General features: G+C 39.7%; 1 protein-coding gene across 5 annotated transcripts in view; it reads left to right on the top strand.

Moving 5' to 3' along the window:
* The window catches only part of LOC110023330 (DExH-box ATP-dependent RNA helicase DExH15 chloroplastic), an 86816-nt gene that overhangs the window by 45467 nt on the left and 18854 nt on the right, over positions 1-22495 (top strand). For 4 of the 5 annotated variants that reach the window (XM_020722679.1, XM_020722677.1, XM_020722676.1 and 1 more), the window contains one exon: positions 17496-17716. In XM_020722679.1, the coding sequence (XP_020578338.1) occupies positions 17496-17716 (221 nt within the window). Of the gene's footprint in view, positions 1-17395; positions 17463-17495; positions 17717-22495 lie in introns of those variants that run through there. The other variant, XM_020722680.1, reaches the window with a different exon arrangement.

Genomic DNA, 22495 nt, shown 5'->3' with positions numbered 1-22495 from the left:
ATATATATATAGGTGGTCGAGAGCTCTGCTAGGGTTTCGCCTGACGACAATACCCGACGCTGAAACTATCAGATTAACTTCTTTTCTCCCCGGCTAAGCTCGCAAATCGTCTCTTCCAACCCGACGACGTCGCTTGTTCGCTTACCGAAGACAACGACGACGTCTCTGTTCGCACGTAGTCTCTTAATCGACGACGCGTCTTCGTTCGCGACCGACGAAGACGATCCTAAACGACGACGCGCTGCTCGCTTTCGTCTTCCTGCTCGACTAGTTCCCACGTCCTAGACGGACGCGCCTTCCTGGCAGATTTCCTCCTCGCATCTTGTTCTTATCGCGGCCAGCCATCTTTCCTGAACGTGACATCTCGGGAGGGAGATGACCTCGATGATCCGTTCCTATGCAAATGCCTTTGCCGACGACTTGTCCTCTCCTGCTAGTGCCCCTCCTCCAGATTCAACGCCTGATTTTGCTATCGGTAAGTCTTGCAATGTTCCAGAATCTTTCCACGAGGCTTTTGAAGGTGGAAGTGATCACAATTTTATCAGAAAGCTTGGGAAAAAAAATGAGAAACCTGCACTTATTCTCACAAAGGCTGAAACCGGTACTCTCGCGTCCTCTTGGCGGGGAAATTCCTTTATGGTCACCCAAAACTGGATATCATTAGGAGTTTGATGCTATGAAACTATTGGGCAGCTGAAACATTGGTCTACTTGACGGTAGACATGTACTTATTCAACTATCTCATGATACAGATTACACTCGCATTTTCTCTCGTAAAACTATCAAGATTGACAATCGTCTTATGAAGATTCTGAAGTGGATAGTCGGCTTTTATTCAAAAGCGAAGTCCCTTTTTATTCTCGTTTGGATAAAGTTTTCGGGTTAAAATTACATCTTTTCAACATGGAAATCCTCTACTCTTTAGTAACTGCTTACGATAAGCCTCTCAAGGTGGATAGTCCTACGCTTGTTGTCACTAGACCCTCTGTGGCTTGTGTGTTAGTGGAGATAGATATCACTCAACCAGCTCCAGATGAGATATGAATTGGTACTATTCACAACGGGTATTGGCAAAATGTTGAAATGGAACCACATCCTCCCTATTGCTCTCATTGTAATATGTTTAGACACAGCTCTACTATTTGCTATCGACTGCATCCTCATATAAAACCAAATATCATAAAAGAACAACCACCTATTATCCCTGTTAAGAAGATGCAACATGATCCTCTTCCCAACACCGTTGTTTCTGAGGAAGAACAACTTACTACAACTACAGATCTAGTTGTGCATATACCACCCACTGCTATTGAAAAAGACTCACTAACACGTCAAGACACACGAGATTGCTCCTTTGATCCAATAATAGATCAACCGGTACATGTAGTTGCTTCTAATGTTCAACAATCTGCACAGCTCCAGCACACATTAGACCAAGATTAGGTGAGCCAAACTTCAGATGAAGAATGACAGGTCCATTCCAGGAGGAAGAAGAAGAATGGAGGTCGACTCCAGCTCGGAAACATATTGGATGATACATTGGTCACTACTGGAAATGACAACCATCTCACCAACTTATTAGCTTGCTCCTTTCTTAGAAGCAGAGGTAGAGGCAAATCCAAATTGGGTGCTCTCTAGCAATCGGATACCTTGTATTTCAACAATTTTAGGCTTTTTTCTTTCTCTAATTTACTTTTCAGTATTTTCTAGTTTTGGAACCCCTTTTGGTTTTGATGTTGGCAGGGAGCCATATTTTGCATTTTTTTTTTATGAAAAGCCCAATGGTTGATTTTATTGAAATAGAAAATGATACATAAATGTTGTATGAGAAGAGTCCAAAAGAGGCACCCTACCATACGAGTACGATACAAGTACAGTAATACCCCAATAAAAAGATACAGATAGACTCAATAAAATGTAAAATAAATTTAAAACATGTAGAAAACAAGTAGCTAGGGACGAGCCAGTTTAGTCCTGCCTTTTCCTCTAATTTTAGGAGCGGAACCAGATAACAAACTTTGTAAAGTCATATCATTGTCAGGAGTCACCAAAGTATCATTTATTAAGTTTCCAAGTTGGAGTGAGCCCCCAACCTTCTTCTTCCGTCGAGAAGTGTAAACCTGTCATTCTTCATCTGAAGACTGACTCATGTGATCCTCGATCTGATTTGATGTTAGCACCGCAATAAGAGGAAAGTGAATATCGAGCCATGACCCTTGCAAGCTGTGAGCTCCCTTGCAAGCTGTGAGCTTAGAGCTTACTTGCTTCTACTATCTACTCTTTGACTTCAGAAGTTAAAAAAAAGAGAAGCCCATTCCTCAGAAATGCCAGAAGTCGAAGAGTAGGATGGATGGTCTTACTGCCCCTTACTTAGAAAGCTTCTTAAGAAAAAAAAGAAAGGCAGCCCCGCGATAGGTTCCAGTGTATGTGAACCAGTGGATGGGAAGTATGAATTGTTACCTCTGCACCTGATGCTTCCTGAATAGGAGCTGCGGGACTATCTTGATTTTCATTTCGAACATTATTCGTTGTACTATGGTCAAGAGAAGGGATCCCAGGGGCAGACACCAATTCCTGTCTTGTGGTGATTCTCTCTTCAGGTTGGCGTTCAGGCACATGGGGTGCACTAATAGTGTGTTCTTATTTTTGACTATTGATTCTCAACTGTGGGTGCAATTTGAAACAAATTTTCGTACGGGTGTCCAAACATCTTGCAGTGTTGCAGTAGTATGGTTTTTGTTCCATAATGATTTTTTGTCAATTTCAATAACCATTGTGAGCAGATCCAAGCCAGACTTCTTCTACATCTGGTAGTGTAATATCTCGTTCAATCAAAATCGTTGCAATAGAAGGCCTTGAGAAATGAACTATAGGTAAGTCTACCTGCAAAGGTTTCTTAATGATAGTCCCAATTGCATATAAGATAGGTAGGTCAAAGAAATGAAACTTGAGTTCATGTAATGAGAACCAGATAAGTGCAATTGAGGGTTCTTGACTGAGATCAAAATTGGGGTCTATTTGAGCAATTTCATATGCTTGCCCTCAATTGTGATGAATTTCTTTGAGAAAATTTTCGTGTAATCATCTTATATGCTCAGCTGTATCATAACATGCATTCCGTCGAAATGACTCATCTGCCAATCCCCAACCAGCTTAAAATCTTCAAAAACCTTCCTGATGATCTTCATCTTTGGGCAACCTAATTGGAACTTTCGAACTAGTGTAAATTTGTATTTTCCTGCACAATTTAAAATTTCAGCGTCTAGAAAAACAAATTGCTGGTTTACACGTCTTTTTCTCTACTTTTTTGATGAGATTGCAATCGTCATTTCCTGCAACAGAATCATGGTAAATCTGCGGGATGGTAAATCTGCGGTAAATCTGCGGGAATACCGCACTATCTGCGAGATGAAAAGGGGAGCTGCGTTTGTAGGAAAGCCCTGAGGCCATTACCGCAACTAGTGCCAACTTGCAACATAGTGAGAAGCTGCACGAGTGTTGGACGGCTCTGTCGCAGACAGCAGAGGCAAGCCCGAGCAGACCGGGCGACTCTACTACAGAGGAGATGCTGCAGAAGCAGGAAGGTGTCGAGCGGTTGAGCGACTCTATAACAGACGAGACGCAGCAGACGCAGGATTGTGTCTCGGCTCTGTCGCAGACGAGACGCAGGCAGAAGCTGTGGAGCGGCTCTATCGCAGACGAGACATAGACACGACGACGACCGCAACACTGTCGCTAGACGAGATGCGAACGCAAACACGAGATGACGCGAATGGAAGCAGACGATGCGAGACGAAGCGACACGAGTAAATCCGGAAGTCGATAGACATATATATATATACACGCTGGTCATCGAGCTCTGCTAGGGTTTTGCCTCACGGTGAACCCTAGCCTCTGCAGATGTAATACCACACTCGTAGAAGAAGGGGGTACGCTCCTCTGTTTCCGTCGTGTGCTTCGTCGAGCTGCGCCTATGCTCGCTTGCTCGCTGTAGGGCCGATCGCGCTCTGTGGCTCTGTTTCCTGCTTCTGCGGCGTCGTCTCGTCGTTGTTCTTCTGCGCGACTTTATTCGAACAGAGGTTTCGACTCTGTCGAGCTCATCTGCAGTTTACTGTCTTTTGCATAGCACCCCAACCTCTTCGGCTTTCTGCCCTACTTGCAGGGCTTCTCCTTACTGTGATAGAGCTTCCTTCTTCTTCGGTTGAACCTGACAAAACTTTTTTTGCCCACGTTGTGGGTAATCCTCAGGGGGAGACAACGGTTGTGTTCCCCTAAAGTTATAAGGAGAATCGTGATGGTACAGGTGGCTGCCTCTTTATTAAGAATGAAAACAGAAAAAGTGGTAAGACATCACTCTTTTTCTCTAAGTCAGAAATTTTAACCCTGACTGATAAATTCTAGTTTGCTCTCATTGAGAAATTTCAGTGGGGATACCCACTTATGGAGGTTATCAGGAAAAGTTTTGATGACCTCAAATTAGTAAGAAAGTGAAAAGTGGGGCTCATGGATGGGAGACGTTTTGATTCAGTTAATCGTGCCTGAAGACTACATTCGGATTTTCTCAAAAAAATACCTTAACATTGTTGGTAAACCTATGAAGCTACTTAAGTGGTCTTCGAATTTTGACCCAAATCATGAAACTCCCACTGTACCAGTATGGTTTAGTTTAACTGGTCTCAAGCTGCATTTTTTTCATCATCAGGTTCTGTATTCTATTGGGACCATCCTTGGAAATCCTTTGAAGCTAGATCTGCCTGCTTTTAATCTAACCAGACCCTCGGTGGCCAAAATATTTGTGGAAATTGATATTAATTTACATGATGTTACTGAAGTCTGGCTAGGCACAACCCATAATGATTATTGACAACAAACTGTCATTGAGCACAGACCCCCATATTGTACCCACTGATGTTTGGTCATGTCCTTGATTGATAATTGCCACAAGTTTCATCCAAATTTGAAATCTAAGGTTCAAGTGAATATGAATGGGTCTAACCCCATTGCTCTGGACATTTTAGTTCTACCTGGGGAGGATATTACGAGACAGGAGGTGTCTGTTGCCCCTGGGAATCCCCCTCATGACACGGATGAGACTGTTGTTACTATTAACGCGAGTGATGTGATGCTGACACCTTCAAACTCCATAGAAAACAATATTGATAGACTATTACCTATAAATGATAGTGTTCAGACTGATAATCAGGAGAGCCTCGTAGCCCCACTTCTTCAGAAGGTATCCGGTGTAGAGGCAACTCATACTTCACATATATTAGAACCTACTGTGGGTACTACGGTTGGTAATCCTTCTGCTTCAGCTCTACCGCCCCATCAGATTGATTCTTCGGAAGATGAATGAAACGTTTATTCTAGGAGAAAGAAGAAGAATGGAGGCCGACTCCAGCTCGGGAACATATTGGATGATACATTGGATACTACTGACAATGACAATCATCTTACCATCTTATTAGCTTGCTCCTACCTTAGAACTAGAGGCAGAAGCAAGATCAAATTCGATCGCTTTCTAGCCACATGATACTATGTATTTCGACACTGTTAGGTTTTTTATTTAAGTATCTAATGTATTTTTTTTTCTAGTTTTGAAATCATTTATGGTTTTTGTGTGGGCAGGGTGCCATGTTTGGGCCCTCCCACACATTGTATTTGCATCTTTTATATATATATATATATATATATCAATGAAGATAAAGCTGATACCAGAGTTAACTAAAACGATAATAAGGAAAACATTATTTATTAAAAGCAAATTAATGATTACAACTTACACACTGAAAGAGGAATTACAAATATGACAACCAAAAATGATGACACAAACACAACTAGAGCGTGGATTAGAGTGGTGGTTGAGGGACTTAGGGGAGTTATGAAAGGCTGTAGGGGAAGGTACGATGGGCTGGTGACTGGGGAGATAGGGCAAATAAGTTGAAGGGTGGTCGGTATGTTGCTGGATAACAACAAGAAGGATTTGGGTTGGCGGGTTTGGGAATTCCAACAGTTATAAGGGTTGGCATTAGTGGTGATATGGTTGCGAGGGGGGTTTAGGGGGAGAGGGGTTATGGGGATGGATGGGTAGTGGAGGGGGGATCGTGAATGTGTAGTGGAGGGTTACAGGAAGGGTGGTTTAGGGAGGAGGGATTACAATAGAGGGTTGTGGAAAAGAGATGGGTTACGATACAACAAAGGAGGGAAAGATTAGGAAGGCAACTGCAGTTGGCGACAGGGGAGTGTTGGGTGGAGTCAATGGCTAAGACTGCAGGGATTCTGTTGGCTGTAGTTTTCCCGTGGTCCGCTGCAAGATACGGTGGGGAGGTGTAAGTCGAGGATAATCACCACCTCAAAGCGAGATACAAGCCGGAGCACCACTTGTTTTCGGATATAGTCCTGGAGAGGGGAAAGGAAACGCCGACGACTGTCCAAACAGAATTCTCACAAAAAAACTATCTCAAAAAGTAGAGAAATAACATATAAATAGATGATGGATAGGAGAGAAATGAAAATAGAAAGGAATAATTCCCACACAATAAAATGAGGGAGGGTGTCGGTCCAACCTCCTGTTGAACCGGTTGGGGTCGGTTCTGCCCCCAAGTCTCGCCTCAGTCACCTAGGGTTGGCGGAGCTTCTAAAGGGTCTGTTTGGGGTAGCTAGTAGGAAAGTTGAAGAATTTCAGTGGGGGCACCCCCTATGGAAGTTATCAGAAAGAATTTTGAAGATTTTAAACTAGTAGTAAAGTAGAAAGTGGAACTTCTTGATGGGAGACATGTGTTGATTCAGTTAACCACTGCTGAAGAGTACACTCAAATTTTCTCTAAAAAATATCTTAATATTGTAGAAAAATCAATGAAGTTGCTCAAGTGGTCTCCTGATTTTGACCCAAACCATGAACCTCTTACTGTACCGGTACGGTTTAGTTTACTTGGTCTCAAGCTGCATCTATTTAATCATCAGGTTCTCTACTCTATTGGGGTCATACTTGAGAAATCCTATGAAGCTAGATCTACCCACCTTCAATCTAACCAGACCTTCTGTTGTCAGAATATTTGTGTAAATAGATATTACTTTTCTTGATATTATAGAAGTCTGGCTGAGCACAACACATAATGGATATTAACAACAAATTGTCATGGAACATAAACCATTTTATTGTACCCATTGTAAGATGTTTGGACGTTCCCTTGACAAATGTCACAGGCTTCACCCTAACTTGAAACCTAAAGCTCAAATGAATAAGGATGTGTATAACCCCACTGCTTTGGACACATCTGCTCCACCTGTGGAGGGATTTACCACAAGACAGGAGTTGGTGTTTAATTTAGTTGCCCCTGGAGACCCCCCTCCTGATAATACTGTTTCTGTTACTGCGATTGATGTGCTGCCGGATGGTTTTGATGTGCAATCTACAACCTCAAACCTTTTTGAAATCAATACTGAAGGATCATTGCCCACAAGGGACAATGTTCGGACTGGTAATCAAAATAGCCTTGCAACTCCTCATATTCAAGAAGCATCAGATGCAGAGGAGACAATTCAAACTTCACACACACTAGAACCTTTCATTGTTGGCAATCTTTCTATTGTGTTTCTACCATCTCATAAGACAAGTTGTTACTGTTAGTCAGGCGCAAGGAGCTCATCAGCTTATACGTGCCTGACACTCTGTTGACCAACACACTGATCAGATGAACAGTCTTCGGATTAGGAATGACAAATTTACACATCTAGGTGGAAGAAGAAGAATGAAGGCCTTCTCGAGCTCAGAAACTTAATGAATAACACGTTCGTTACTTTAGGTAATGACACGTATCTCACTAATTTGTTAGCTGACTCCTTTCCTAGAACTAGGGGTAGAGGCAGGGACAGGACTAAATTGGGTCGCCCCTAATCTATGTTTTGGCAGTTTTTGGTTTTTTGAGCTTACATGTACCTTTCTTTTTTGGGATTTTGTGTTCGTTGTATCGTGTGGGTTGAGTGCCTTATTTGGGCCCACTCATACAACCTATCTATATTTTTTCTATTTTGATATATATATATATTATTAAGCCAATTAAATAAACTTTATAAAATCTTACCTTTCCTCGGTCGAGCCCTAATTCACGCATAGAGAAGCTTCTTCCCTCTGCACGTGATTCCGCCTTCTCCTCTTCTGATGCTCAGCTTCACTCCTTACTGTTTCTTTCGCACCAAAGCGCTCGAAGCTCAATGACATCACGAGCCTCTTCTCCTCATCTTCCCTCGATCAGTCAGGGCACCTGTCAGAGAGCCGCTTGACCTTCACACTAAAAGCTGCTGGATACTTTAGGTAAGTCGACTGCGACGATTTATAGAGCAAATTCACCTCTTTGAATTATGACCCCCTGCTTCCTACCCCCTTTGTTCGACTCTTCATTTCCTCTCTCTCTTTTCAGCTCTTTGTTTTCTCTCCCACTGGTATCTAAAATGAAATGCGACATTGACGCAGAGCTGGGGCTGGTCGATTTGACCGATTTAGCATGGTTGTGCTAGTCTAGCAGGGAGGTTGGATCGGCCGACACTCTAATGGGCGGGCACTGCCTTCCCTTCCTCCCTCCCCCAATTTATCCTATTATAAATATATATTACTTGTTGTTTAGAGTTTACTTTGCTCTTTCTGATTTTAGATTCCCGGTCGTCAAGTGTTTCTATCTTGCCAGGGCTGTAACAGAGGGCAGGTGGTGCTCTGGCCGTATCCTGCTCCGAGCTTGTAGTTATCTCCTCGACCCTTCTTCGCATCTTCCCCTCCAATTCACTGCCTTTCCCTCACACCTTTCACCCTCTCGATCTTGCTTCCGAGGTTTGTTGGCACCCTCCTAGTTGGCCGTAAGGAACTCGCCGCCTTTCTCCTCTTCATCGGAAACCCTCCGACACCCACTTTGTCTCCTCCAGGTATCCCTACATCCCTTACTACAACAACCTCCCTTTCAAACTTCCTCCACTGCAGCAACCCTCCCCCCACCCTGCCATCTACCCTCACCCCTTGTCGCACCCCTACGTGTTACCACCACCTCTCAAGCCACCCCTACCTGCTATCCATCCCCCCATCCCCCGCCCTAGGGTCTAGTTTGAGTTCCGTGTCTTTTTATTTCAGCTTTATAAAAATTTGTTGCAACTCATTTGAATTTTTCGGCAATAATATCTGTGTTTGATATTCATTCGGGTTAATTTCGATATCAATCGGTATCAGAGCTAGCTTAGGTCTTATCCGAAAGATTTCTTAGTATTCATCTTACCCCTTTTTATAATTTTTTTTTCTTTTATATCCTCAACCACCCCTTATAATCCCTAAATGTTAATCTTACGATCATGGAGATACATGTCGGAACTTACCTGAGATATAATACAACGGGAGATCCGTCGGTTCCAATAGAAGCTTGTAGAGATTGATGATGGAACTCAGGGGGAGATTACCCTCGACGAGGATTTGAATCCGTTCCACAAGAAAGACATCAGTGACGAGGAATACCGACTCCGCCGATTTTGAATTCAGTATCAGAGGAGGCCGACACAGGGACTTCGACATCATCGATCTGCTAGAGTTTGATGGAGGTATGGATATAGATGACTTTATCGACTGGTGGCAATCTTTGGAGCTAATATTTGATTATTAGTGCTAGAAGATAAATGGATAAAATTAGTAGCCATTAACTTGAAGAAGAGCGCCTCCTTGTGGTGGGAGAACTTGCAGAGACAGAGGCAGAGGAAGAAAGAATGAAGTGATAAGATTACTATATGGGAAAAGATGATGATAGTGACAAAAACTATTGTAGCCAAGACATGTTTCTGAGAGTCCACCACCTGCGTAGAGAGATCTTTCAGTCAAGGAGTTCACAATACAATTCAAACATTTGCAGAAGTGTGATTTGGTTTTGCCAGAGGAACACCATAGCCGGTAACTGGGCCCTTGAAGTCTGTTTTTAGCAATGTTGTGCAGTTACGACTATATTGGTCGTTGGGGATGTCCAAACTTTAGCTTTGATGGTGAAAAAACAACATAAATAAAGCAGACAACAATTCTCATTCAGACAACAATCCCGAGTCAGGCAATCACCTACAGCCACAACGATCGACAAGGGTACCTCTGGTGGAGTTGGCAAGATAGGAAATGGGAGTGACTAAGATAGATTCAATTGGAAAGAAGCCAAAATGGGTAGCTCGTTTAGTACAGTGCCTGTTACGAGGTGCTTCAGATGCCACGACTACAGACACATAGGCTCTAGCTATCCCATAAGCCAATTGTAGATCAGGGTGTTGTTGAGGAGGTGGAGGATGGGGAATCAGAGGATAGTGCAGAGAAAGAACTTCAGGTCCAAGGTGGCGAGGAAGAGATATTAGTCATACAGAGAGTTCTGCCGTCAGAGCCGGAGAGAGATTGTTCATGGCTGAGGCACAATTTCTTTTGCACCAAGGGTACGATGGAGGGCAAGGTTTGCAGTTTGATTATCGACGATGAGAATTGTGAAAATGTGGTGTCCATGTTAATGACAAAGAAATTGGAATTGGCCACATAGAAAAATTTCTCAGTTCTATTCCCTTATCTAGTTGAAAAGAGAAATGAGATATACATGGATCAGCAGTACTTGTGAATTTTCAAATGGGAATCAATTACATGAGCAAGTGTGGTGCGACGTGGTTCCGATGGATGCGTGCCATATCTGTTGCAAAGGCCTTTGTAGTTCGACTGCATGGTTCAGCATGACGGCTTCAAAAATACTCTCTTTTAAAAAGTATGAGAAACACATCGTGTTGTTACCTGTTAAACATGCGAGAGGTGTAGACACAATAGAGGCGTTAGTTTTGACGGCCACCTTCATGCTGTGAGTTCGAGATGCTTCAGTGGCATTGACATTGGTCCTACTAGAGGGAACCGAGGAGAGTAAGATACCAGCACCGCTACAACCATTACTACAGGACTTCCAAGATGTGATGACCACAATCTTCCACAGGGATTACCGCCACTGAGAGATTCAACACGTAATAGATCTCATACCTGGATCAGTGTTTCCAAATCGGCCTACTTACAGAATGAGACCTGTAGAGTACAAGTTGCAACGACAGGTAGTACAAGATCTCGTTGCAAGAGATTTGGTTAAGAGAGAGTACTAGTCTGTGTGTTGTCCTTGCCTTGATGGTATCCAAGAAGGACGGTTCATGACAAATGTGCATTGATAGTAGGGCCATCAACATGATTACCATCAAACAGTGGTTTCCCATACAATGCCTGGACGACCTCTTGGATAAGTAGCACGGATCCACAATTTTTTACAAGATCAACTTATGCAGCGGGTATCACTAGATTCAGATTAGGCCATGAGATAAATGGAAAACCGCTTTTAAGACATGGGATGACTTATACGAGTGGGCAATTACATCCTTGGGATTGTCAAATCCGCTCAACGCTTTTATGAAGTTGATGAATCAGATACACATTGAGACATTAGTGGTGGTATATTCTGACAACATTTTGGTATACAACCGATCCGAGGAAGAGCACTTAATTACACCACCTAAGAGCAATATTCGAGGTGTTGCGAGCAGGGAAGCTATATACCCATCTAATGAAGTGCCACTTTATGATGGCCTATGTATGCTTTTTGGGTTATATCATGTTTAGTGCAGGCATTCAGATGGACCCTACAAAGATAGAGGCCATTGTGAGTCGGTCCGCACCGCAGTATTTTGCCGAGCTGAGACAGTTTCTGAGACTAGCATCATTTTACTGGTGATTCATCAGTAGCTTTAGTACCATCACTGTCTTTTGAAAGGAGAGAACTTTCAGTGGACAAATACATCTCAGAATAGTTTCGTTGCACTCTAGGAGACGGTGACCCGGACATCAACCTTGACATTATCAGATTTCAACTAGCTATTTGAGGTAGAGTGTGATGCATCCGACCTGGGGATGGGAGCAATGTTAAGTCAGGGAGGTCACCTCATCTCCTTTTTCAGTGAGAAACTGAATGATTTTAGGCGGAAATACTCGATATAAGACAACATTTTATGCTATTTGGAGATCTCTTGAGCACTGGAGCCATTTTTTACTGGCGAGCAAGTTTACATTATTCACGGACCACGAAACTTTGAAATTCTTAAATGACCAAAGCAAATTTAAGGGCCGACACACAACTTGGGTGGAGTTCTTAACATCGTTCCAGTTCGTTCTTAAACACAAGGCAGGGAGTCAGAACCTCGTAGCAGATGTACTGAGCCGTCATCAGTTGCTGATCAACGCCATCATTTGCTGATCACCATTCATAACATGCAAACTCAAGTTATAGACTTTGAGGTAATGAATGAGCTATTAGACAAGGATTTCCAGAAAGTCTAAGAGCTATGTCAGGAGAAGCCCACCGAGCAGTTCTACAGGTTGGTTATTTGTTCTAGCATAGTAAATTGGGCATTCTTAGATGTTTGTTGAAGGAGTCCATTCATACCCATTCACCGGATACTGTATGCATCACATGTCTCCAATTTTTAAGGAGATTGTGAGACTGCACGAGATATCTTGGACCATCACTTTAGAAAAGGATGCCAAGTTTTTAAGTTACTTTTGGATGATTGTATTAGAAAAATTAGGCAGTAAGTTTCAATTCAGTTATGCAGCTCATACAAACGGGCCGTCGGATGGAGGTAGTGAACATGATCCTTGGAAATTTGCTGAGATAATTTGTTGGGAGGAATATTAAGCAGTGGGATTTGATTCTAGCTCAGTCTAAGTTTGCTTACACAGATTCGTGATTCAAACTACGGGACACACCCCATTTGAGATTATGTATGGGTGCAACCGCTCACTCTACTTGAATTGGTACCCCTCTCGTGAACATTAGAGATTAGCGAGGATGCTGAGGAATGGGCACGCGAGATTTAGAAGCTCCATGAGGATGTTGGGAATGAAATCGTTAAACAGAACCGCAAGTACCAAGCACAAACAAATAGGTCCAGAAAGAAGATGACTTTTCAAGAATGAGATCTAGTGTGGATCCGGTTGAAGAAAGAAAAATTCATGTGGGAACATTTAAAAATCTCAAGCCCCGAGCAGATGGGCATTTCAGAATACTCTGGAAGCTGAATAACAACGCTTACAAGATCAACTTACCAGGAGACTACATTGTTTTTGCCATGTTCAATGCCGCGGACTTGATACCATTCTATGATGACGTAGAAGCTTCAGCGAATAAATTAAAAGCTCTCCGAACCCCCGGAGACTGACGTAGAGTTGGGGCTGGCTGAACCGACTGGTTCAACATGATTTTGACGATTTAGCAAGGAAGCTGGATCTGCCGCTGCTCGAATGGACTCGAAAGGCCGCCCCTTTCCTCCTCCTCCTCCTATTTCTCCTATTATAAATATATGTTGTTTGCTGTTTAGAGTTAAGTTTTGCTCTTTTTGATTTCACATTCTGAGTCGTCAGGCTTTTCTCCCTTGCTAGGGCTTTATAAGAAGATAGGTTGTACATCGACTGTATCCTACTCTAAGGTGGTAGTTATCTCGTTGATCCCTCTCCGTATCTTCCCTCCAACTCACTGCCTTTCTCTTGCACCTTCCCTCCTCTCAATTTCTGCTGTCGAGGTCTGCCAACAACTAGTTGGCCTTCAGGACCCTGTTGCCCCTCTCCCTACCGCCGCAAACCCTCCAGCGGCCCCTCTACCGCCGCTAGGCATCCTTGCATCCCTTGCTACCACCGCCTCCCTTCCAAACCGCCCCCAACCACTTTAGCCACCCTCCTCCCAACCCGGCCTGTTGCCCTCACCCCTATCTATCGCCACCCCCTCTCAAACCACCCCTTCGCCTGCTGTCCAGCCGGGGTTCCTCACCCTGGAGACTAGTTTGAGTTCTGTTTTGTTTTCTTTCAGTTCTGCAAACATTTATTGTGACTCCTTTGAATTTTCAGCAGTAATATTCGCATTTGATTGTCTTTCGGGTTAACTCCGATATCTCACTTAGCTAACTATGCTTATCCATCATCTGGATTTATCAATAGAAATGAGCTACACCACTCATTTGAAATTCTTTTTCACCCGATCTTTCATATAATTTATCAATTTAATTAATTTGAGTTATTTGTGATTTAATGAAATATTACCTACTTATGATGTATCTAATGAACTCATTCATCATGCTTACATCTACTTTTAACTTTTAGTTTACTGTCAATGCCCACAATCATTCTGAAAGAAACATATATGAGATCATTATGTTCAGCAATTTCTCTTAATTTTTCAACACTCACCAAACCATAATATCATGAATTTCCTTGGACTCCTTCAAACAGTACATATGTATGCTTGCCGCAACAGTTGTGACTCCGTCAATTTCTTATACTAGTTGCAAGAATTCTTCTTCCTTATCTTTTTGTTCAAAATGTCTGACTCGCACCCCACTCTTACTATGCTGCTTGGTTCGAATTGCAGTACTTCTTAATGCCTTCATGTTCATATCACAACCTCTATTGTAAATTCCACAGTATTGTTGTTAACTTCTCTCTATTCCATTCATTGACTTACCACTATCGCTGATCTCCTCCACAGCTTTCTATTTTTCTTTTCTCTGAACTTCAAGTTTGGACTACTGCTCTCTCTAGACACCGAGGTCAAACTTATCCTGTTGGCTTCACCCTAGGGTCTCCATCATTGTTAACCGAGATCCTTGTCTCTGCATACAGCAGTCATCTACTGCTCTCAATAGAGGAGGCTATTGTCTGGCTTCAAGGCCAAGTGTTTCTGATCTTTTAAAGCCACTTACAAAGCTTCAATGATGGCCACTTCATTGTTTGTTTGTCAATAATGCTCGCCACAGTTGCCGTCTTCGAAGCTTTATTCTAAGCTTCTAAGAAAAAAGGCAACACATGCCCTGCCTCAAAACTTCTCTCTGAGTACCAGAGACTACTTGTTAACAGATGAACAAAAGATTAAGTGTCCTGTTGGTATTTGTCAACTGAAACTCTAATAATGATTTTTATGATTATCTTCTCTCCACTTAATTTTCAATACGTCATATTATCATAAACAAAGGACAAAAGCGTATCATGAATGCCATCTTTGTTGCTCTCATATTCATTTTAAATTTTGGTTCTGTGAATGTGTCTCATGCCTTCATATCTTTTCATATATATGATGATGACCACAATTTTCAGTTTCATACTAGGATTTATTGGTCATACCGATATGATTTTGACTGGGAATACACAGATAGTTGTCTCGACGGAACACATAAATTATGTTCTTATAATATGATTATGATGATCCATCCTTTCTTCATTATCATTGGTTTTAGAATTTATCTTCTACAATTTTTATTTTTTTAATCATTTCTTTAGATATGCATCTTCCAAGTGACTTTTGTCTTCTGTTCCATGCAATCAATTGCATAAGTTCAACATGTTTATTTTACCTCACAAAGCTTAGAATCCTTTTAAGTTACTAGCATGAGAAGAAAATTCATGTTCCTTCCTTTTATGATGATGTTTTGATAAAGATGTTTATGATAACATGGCTATCTATTTTTTATGATGAACTGGGCCTTGAGGGTAATTAGAAGTTAACAATATTTGGCTTTACTATTGTGCCAGGATTGCGATTGAGATATTATTAGAGATCAAGACAACGTTTGCGTCTAATGAAATTTCAGAGCTTTACAATTTAATTGAACATGAGGTTGTGTTTCTTGCAAATTATGTTGACTACAACATTGGGTTATATTTACATTTACTAAATCTTACAATTTATCTTCTCCAACTTATTAGTGATTGTTGCTCTAGTTCACTTGCCATTGCTTTTATGGCATATGCTAGTTCAAATGATTATAACTTGTTTCAATGTCACCTATTGAAGTCTGAGTTTGTGCTTTTACTACCACTATCATCATCTGATCAACTGTTGGTCCACATTATCAAGATCTCGAAGTTATGTGATGTTTGGAGGCACCAACCACCTAAGCCTTCAAATCTATATGTGCTAATGGGACTTGTCACCACTATTGCCCCCAATGATGCATGTTTTCCTCTTCCATTAGAAAATTTTGTCGTACCACCACCTCCATATTGACCGCTCCTACAAAATCTTTGGAGAAGAGTTTCTTTGTAGGCCAGGTGAATTGATGCGTTACATTTGAGATTGTTTAACCAATTTTGCCCAAGCATGATTAAATTCTCAAAGGCCAGCTACAAAGCAGTCAAATTAAGCTCTAATGTACCTGAAGTGGACTCTTGTTTCTTTTTTTGAACCTATTTTTACTTTTAACCAAATTATGTAACCTTTATTTTCATTTATGCAAAAAGAAAAGAAAATCTTTTCCTCATTTCAGGTAACAATAATATTGATAATCTCATTCTCTTAGAGGCTGTTTTCCATCATAAATAGGACTTCTAGATATGATAAGTTGTTGAATAATTTATGATGAGGCTTTATTGGTTTGCTTCTTTTTCTTTTGATCCAAGTTGCACATACAGATCAAGCTATGCACATGGAGTTTCCTTCATCTTGTCTTTTTCATTTTTTTCAAAGTTTCCATAACTCTTCTAATTAAGTTTACCTCCATCAGTTTGACATCATTCATTACCTTATCACTAATTTGATGTTGAGCATCATTGCTCTACATCATATAATCAAGAGGAAACGGAATGGTTCTTCATCTGTTGCTCATACAGATCAAGTTATGCACATGGAGTTTCCTTCATCTTGTCTTTTTCATTTTTTTCAAAGTTTCCATAACTCTTCTAATTAAGTTTACCTCCATTAGTTTGACATCATTCATTACCTTATCACTAATTTGATGTAGAGCATCATTGCTCTGCATCATATAATCAAGAGGAAACAGAAGCTCTACATCATATAATCAAGAGGAAACAGAATGGTTCTATCATCAAATAATCGATAGGAAATGGAATGAAATAAAAGAAGACATATTTAAATAAGCTAAATTCTCAAAACATCAGAACTGTTGAATCCTCAAAGCAGAAGAACTCCTTTTACAACGAAAAAAGTAAGTTTTATTTGTAGTATTGGTCATACATCTCAACTCTGAACCACCCTTAGGGCTTATTTTATGATAATCTTCATAAAACTAAGAAGAAAAAACTATTCACTTATAATAAGTTTAAGATACAAATAGTAACAGGATTTTATTTGCTTGCATTTCAAAACACTTACACAGACTAGTTTGAGGCTCATATTCAAAGGCTGTATGTGTGTATTTAATCTCAACGAATTGGGGTCAGTGGGTCTATCCACATATCTGTTATCATCACTGAACTTATATTAATTATTTGATACTGATTTTGTTAGTCCTTGGTCATCCATTTCTTCTTAGTTTCCTTTTCTTGCTTCTTCCATCTTACAAGTATCATTTACATGTTTTGTTTTACTTTCAGAATTCAGATGACACTATCTGAATGAGTTTATTATTATCAAAAGAATGCAAGCTGGAATTTTAATTATCTGAACATTTGAGTTGATATTGACTATGTTCAGATCAGCAAAGTTATACAGGAAACCAGAGCATTAGATGTCAATACCCATGTTATGTATCCTTTGGGAGAAACGGCGTCTGCAATTCGAGGAGAAAATGAGCTTTGGCTTGCTATGGTTCTTAGAAATAAAGTTTTGTTAGATCTAAAACCTGCTCAACTTGCTCCAATTCTTGGAAGTTTAGTCTCTGAAGGGATAAAAATTCGGCCTTGGAAAAGTAACTGGTATGGCATTTTCTTTTTTTTTTATTGTCTTTTTGTTTACATAATACTTTACCACTTTTTGCCTCTTTATATGCAATATATTTGTTGGTGTTGAAGATATATGAAAAAGCATTTTAGGAGAGATGGATTTTGATGTCACTAGGCCTTCTTTGAATCAAAGCATACATCATCCAATCATGTAGATAGGCCTGTTAACCTGTTAAAATGACATTGATCTACAGTTCCTGGACGGTGTGAAAGGATCACAGGATAGGTTGGATTTTGATAGGAGGAGCAATGGAAGATAAAATGGCAGTGACGACTGAAAATGACTGCAAGCGGTGGCTGGATAGTAGGTTGGATACAGAAAACTGCAGGTAGGCAATGGCTGCAAACGTATAGAGAGTTATTCGGATGTCTTAGAGAGATCACCACTAGATCCCCTTAACTTGGAGACACACCACCAGAGAAAGATGAAGGATACAACACTTTGGCAAGAGAAAACTAGAATGAATAATCTCTAATACATAAAAACAAAAGCAGAAGTCCCCACCAATGCAAACTTATAAATAATCAAAATCACATGATTTTGCTTATAAATAATCAAAATAACTTATGAATAATCTCTAATTCAAAATCACATGATCTTGCTTATGTAGTATTGTAATACATGAAGCAAGTAGGCCAGAAAATCCCACCACTGGGTCTTTACGGGACAGGATTTTGTCTCAATCCTTCATAAGCAAGATCATGGGGACTGCTCTCTCGTCGCTCTCTCCGGGTAGGAGAGAATTTACAATACTCCCTGGAAGCATTCAGATCCTTGCAGTACAGTGAAACGTGTGCGATGTTAAATGTAATATAAATATTATAATCTTTTAGTAGATCGATCATATAAGCATTACCATCAATTCTCTTAGTGATTTTGAATGGGTATTCTCTCTAGGCTTGAGCTTCTTAAAAGAACATTCATAAAACCTTTCCTTCTTCAACCTGATCCATACCAAGTAACTTTTTTTTTTAATTAGTTCTTTCTTGGACTTTGTTTGTCTTCTTATGATTTTTAATATTGTGATAATTTCCCCTCTTATTCATTCATGTAAGGCCAAAATCACTTTCGTTCTAGTCTCTGCATTAACAATAAGCTCAATAGAAAAGCATATAGGGATCAACTCTAGTGGAGTCAGGGGATTCTCCGGATAAACTATCTCAAGGGGATTGTATCTCGTAGATGGATTGGTGGAGCAATTATAAGCAAACTCAACTTAGGGGAGGATTAGATTCCAATGCTTGATGCTTTTTCACAGAAAACATTTAAGGTGAGTTATCAAACTCTGATTCATCACCTTTGGTTGTTCATTGGTTTGTTGTTGAGCTGAATTGGAGCTTTGGACCTAGTTTACCTCATAAAGTCCTCTAAAGTGACTCCAAAACTTCACATCCCTATTTAAAGTGATGGTCTTAGGCACATTCTGAATACAAACTTTCTCCCTGAATTATAAGTTGGTAATATGTGAATCATCTATTGATTTATGGTAAGATATGAAACATGTCATCTTGGAGAAGCGGTTTATTACTACCATAATTGAATTCTTGCTTCATTGGGTCTATGGCAGGCTGATCTACCCTAGCGATTATCACAATAATGTAAGTCCCTGGTAACGACACTTGATCTGCTCCCTAGCCACATGATTAAATTCTTCAAATCATTTCTCACGCAAGTATACTTATCGTTTCAATAATATAGAGTTCTATTGAGTTCGGATTGTCGATCCCACAGTGAGTGAGGTAATGAATCCTTTAAGAGAAGTTCTAGTCTATTACTTTTAGGTTTTGGTTTGGAATTTTGATTATGTGAAAGTTCTACCAACTACTTCTACGCTACTTCAATTAATTCTAATGTTAAAACCTACCTAACTTGATTGGATTTGTGATTATCAAGATATCAAGATATAAAAGTTACCCATCAAGATATAAAAGTTACCCCTCTTGTGATGATATAAATGATTGTGTAGGAATAGATACTTCAAATTGCAAATTTAGCTAGTGACAAATAGGAACATTTATCTTCTTTACCCTCTTCCGAGTGCATAAAGAAGTTTGGTTAAATTAGTTTTAATTCCTTGAACCCTTCAAAGACTATTTCTATCTATTTGCATCTCTTTATAGTTTACTTTTGCATCATATTCTGTAGTTCAACGTGTATATTCTAATTGTTCATGTATCGCTCTTTCAAGTCATACTAGATCACAACAAATTTTAACAATTCATATGACCAATATGAAAAGTAAATTAAGTTTTGAAGAATACTCATCACATTGATGTTTAAAAATTAATTTTATAAGCATCCTAACATCCTACACACCCAACTTGTTCATCACAAGAGAAATGTAAGAAAGATCTACTCACAGGTGCATAAAAAAACACCACAAATCATCATTTTATAACAAAGCAATTCCATTAGAATTGTGTTTACATACAGTACAAGATAATATAAAACTCAATATTTAGTTTTTTCCATGAGAAAAGAGATGAAAATTCCTCCCCAAAAGGTTTCCAGGTGCTCCCTGCAGTGCTGAATATATCCCTTCATAGATTTCTCTCCAATCACTCTCCAATCTCTATAAGAAAGTAGAAAATACAAAACCCTAACTCTACACTACGACTCCTTTGCCTCGGACTTCTTAAAGCTTCAGAATGTTGAGTGCCCTCTCGAACTGTTTGTGATACCCTATTGACTCCCAAAGTCGTGCTCAAATAACTGCAAAAACTTCCCAGACAGTCGGTTTGTTTGGGTAGGTTCTGGCACCTAGGCGCCCAATAAGCGGGCCCTAAAGCGCTTGGGTGGAGCAACTTGGAACCTAGGGGCCAATCTGTTGGTCCCCAATTTGCTCAGTTTCACCTCCGCTTCGCTTCACTCCATGTGTCCTACTTGTCATACCTGCAAAAAAAAACACAAAAATATTTTTTTTAAAAAGCTCAATTTCATCCATAACCAAGTGCAAAATATAAAGGAAATTAACTTATTTTACACATTAAAATCTCCCAATTTAAATGTTACTTGTTCTCAAGTAACAATACAAACTTAAAAACCAGATTTATTGATTTAAAAAAATTGGTTTCATTAAAATTTTTTACAATTTAAAAACAAGGAATTGTCAGTGTAACTTAAGAAAAATTCTAGTAAATCAGCCTAGAAATAGGGTATAAGAAAAACTTCTATTCAACTTCGAAATCTTGATTTTCTATCTACTTCGAAAATCATTGATATTTGTCAAACATAAGATCCTAATAAAGTATAAAAAATAGCGTTAAAACACTCTATTTATAAAAATTGACTAATATTTTTTAGAACATAAACATGTTTAGGATTGTAATAAAGTCTTTTGTTTTAAAATGATTCAAGTGACACTAATTTTTTATTAGACTTTTCCTCAAGCTTCTCCTCCCTTAATCTATATATATCATTTTCAATCCTTAACATATATATGAGATGATTACTATATCTGGATAGACCTTTAATGATTTTGAATTTCACTGTCATCTCCCTAAAGTAAAACCTATCACTTTCACTTTTAAAATTTTTCGAAAATTGAAGGTATTACTTGAAATAAGTTTTTAATAGAGGCTCAATTCTTATAAATTATAATTCTAAGGATTCTTAGTATTTCAAATATACAACAATTTTCTACAACAAATAGTAAAATTATTTTTCTACATGTTTTCTACAAGATAACTCTAGAACAATCTTATTTATATAAACTACTATGTCATTCATAAAATCAAATTTGAAGTAATCTAAAGTTAACATCACATTCCTCAAGTTCTTTTAAAAGCATAGTAATTTTATGTGCAGGTTAATGAGGACAAATAAAATTAAGCTTTTAAAAATTTCTCCCCGCCCAAACTTGATTTTCAGCATTTATTACATTCTGAACAGAAGTATAAGCACCAAGTAAAATAGCTCAAAAGTACATTCTTGCGCATGTGTCTATCAGAAATATTTACAGGCATACTCAGGAAAGAACAACTATGCAGTGTCAAGTAATCTTAATTAAACATGTTTATAATGAAATTGTACTGAAAAAGAAAGTCTATGTCTATAAATATTTTACAATTACAAGGGAATATGTCCAATACATCAGAAAATAAAGAAGAAAATACAACAATGCTGCAACAACAGGGTAAAACTACAAATCGTGCGATACATCCAAATCAATGAAATCTACTCATCATCATCACAATCATTGTTAGAGTCTTCTCCTGTGGATCCTCCATCGTTTGGCTATGCACGTACAGCTGTTGACCTCATTTTTGGTGAGGTCTAGTCTTCCTCTTAGGGTTTAGGATTTAGCCTTAGGGATCTCCCTTCGACTATCTTAGAACCTTAGAAATGGGACCCGCCTCGTTCTAGAAATTCAACATACTTCTGTCCCCTTCTGGAGTTTCGCGTGTGTGGTATCAACTTTTAGCACTTAGAAGGGTGAAACCAACTTGAAGAAACCCAAAAGGGATCCCTATAGGATCTTAATGAGCCTTAGGGTGGCCTTTTGCACAATTTGCACTCCCGCGCGCACAAACTTTGCCATTCGGAGAGTCGACACGTCCAATCGCCTCAATTCACATCGCATGCATTGTTACCCGTCGAAGATTCGAATAAACCCTTCGAATAAACCTTTTGAAACGATCGATCGCGGGTCGAAATTTTGTGAAATTTAAATTTTGACGCGTTTTTGACCTTATTGTTGACGACGTCGTCCGAGCGACCCCGGATGCCAAACCGGACTGCACCGACCCGTC

The sequence above is a fragment of the Phalaenopsis equestris genome, unplaced genomic scaffold (assembly GCF_001263595.1).
Source record: "Phalaenopsis equestris unplaced genomic scaffold, ASM126359v1 Scaffold000224, whole genome shotgun sequence".
NCBI lineage: Eukaryota > Viridiplantae > Streptophyta > Magnoliopsida > Asparagales > Orchidaceae > Phalaenopsis > Phalaenopsis equestris.
Note: the sequence above shows the minus strand (reverse complement) of the source record. Positions and strands in the feature narration are given on the sequence as shown.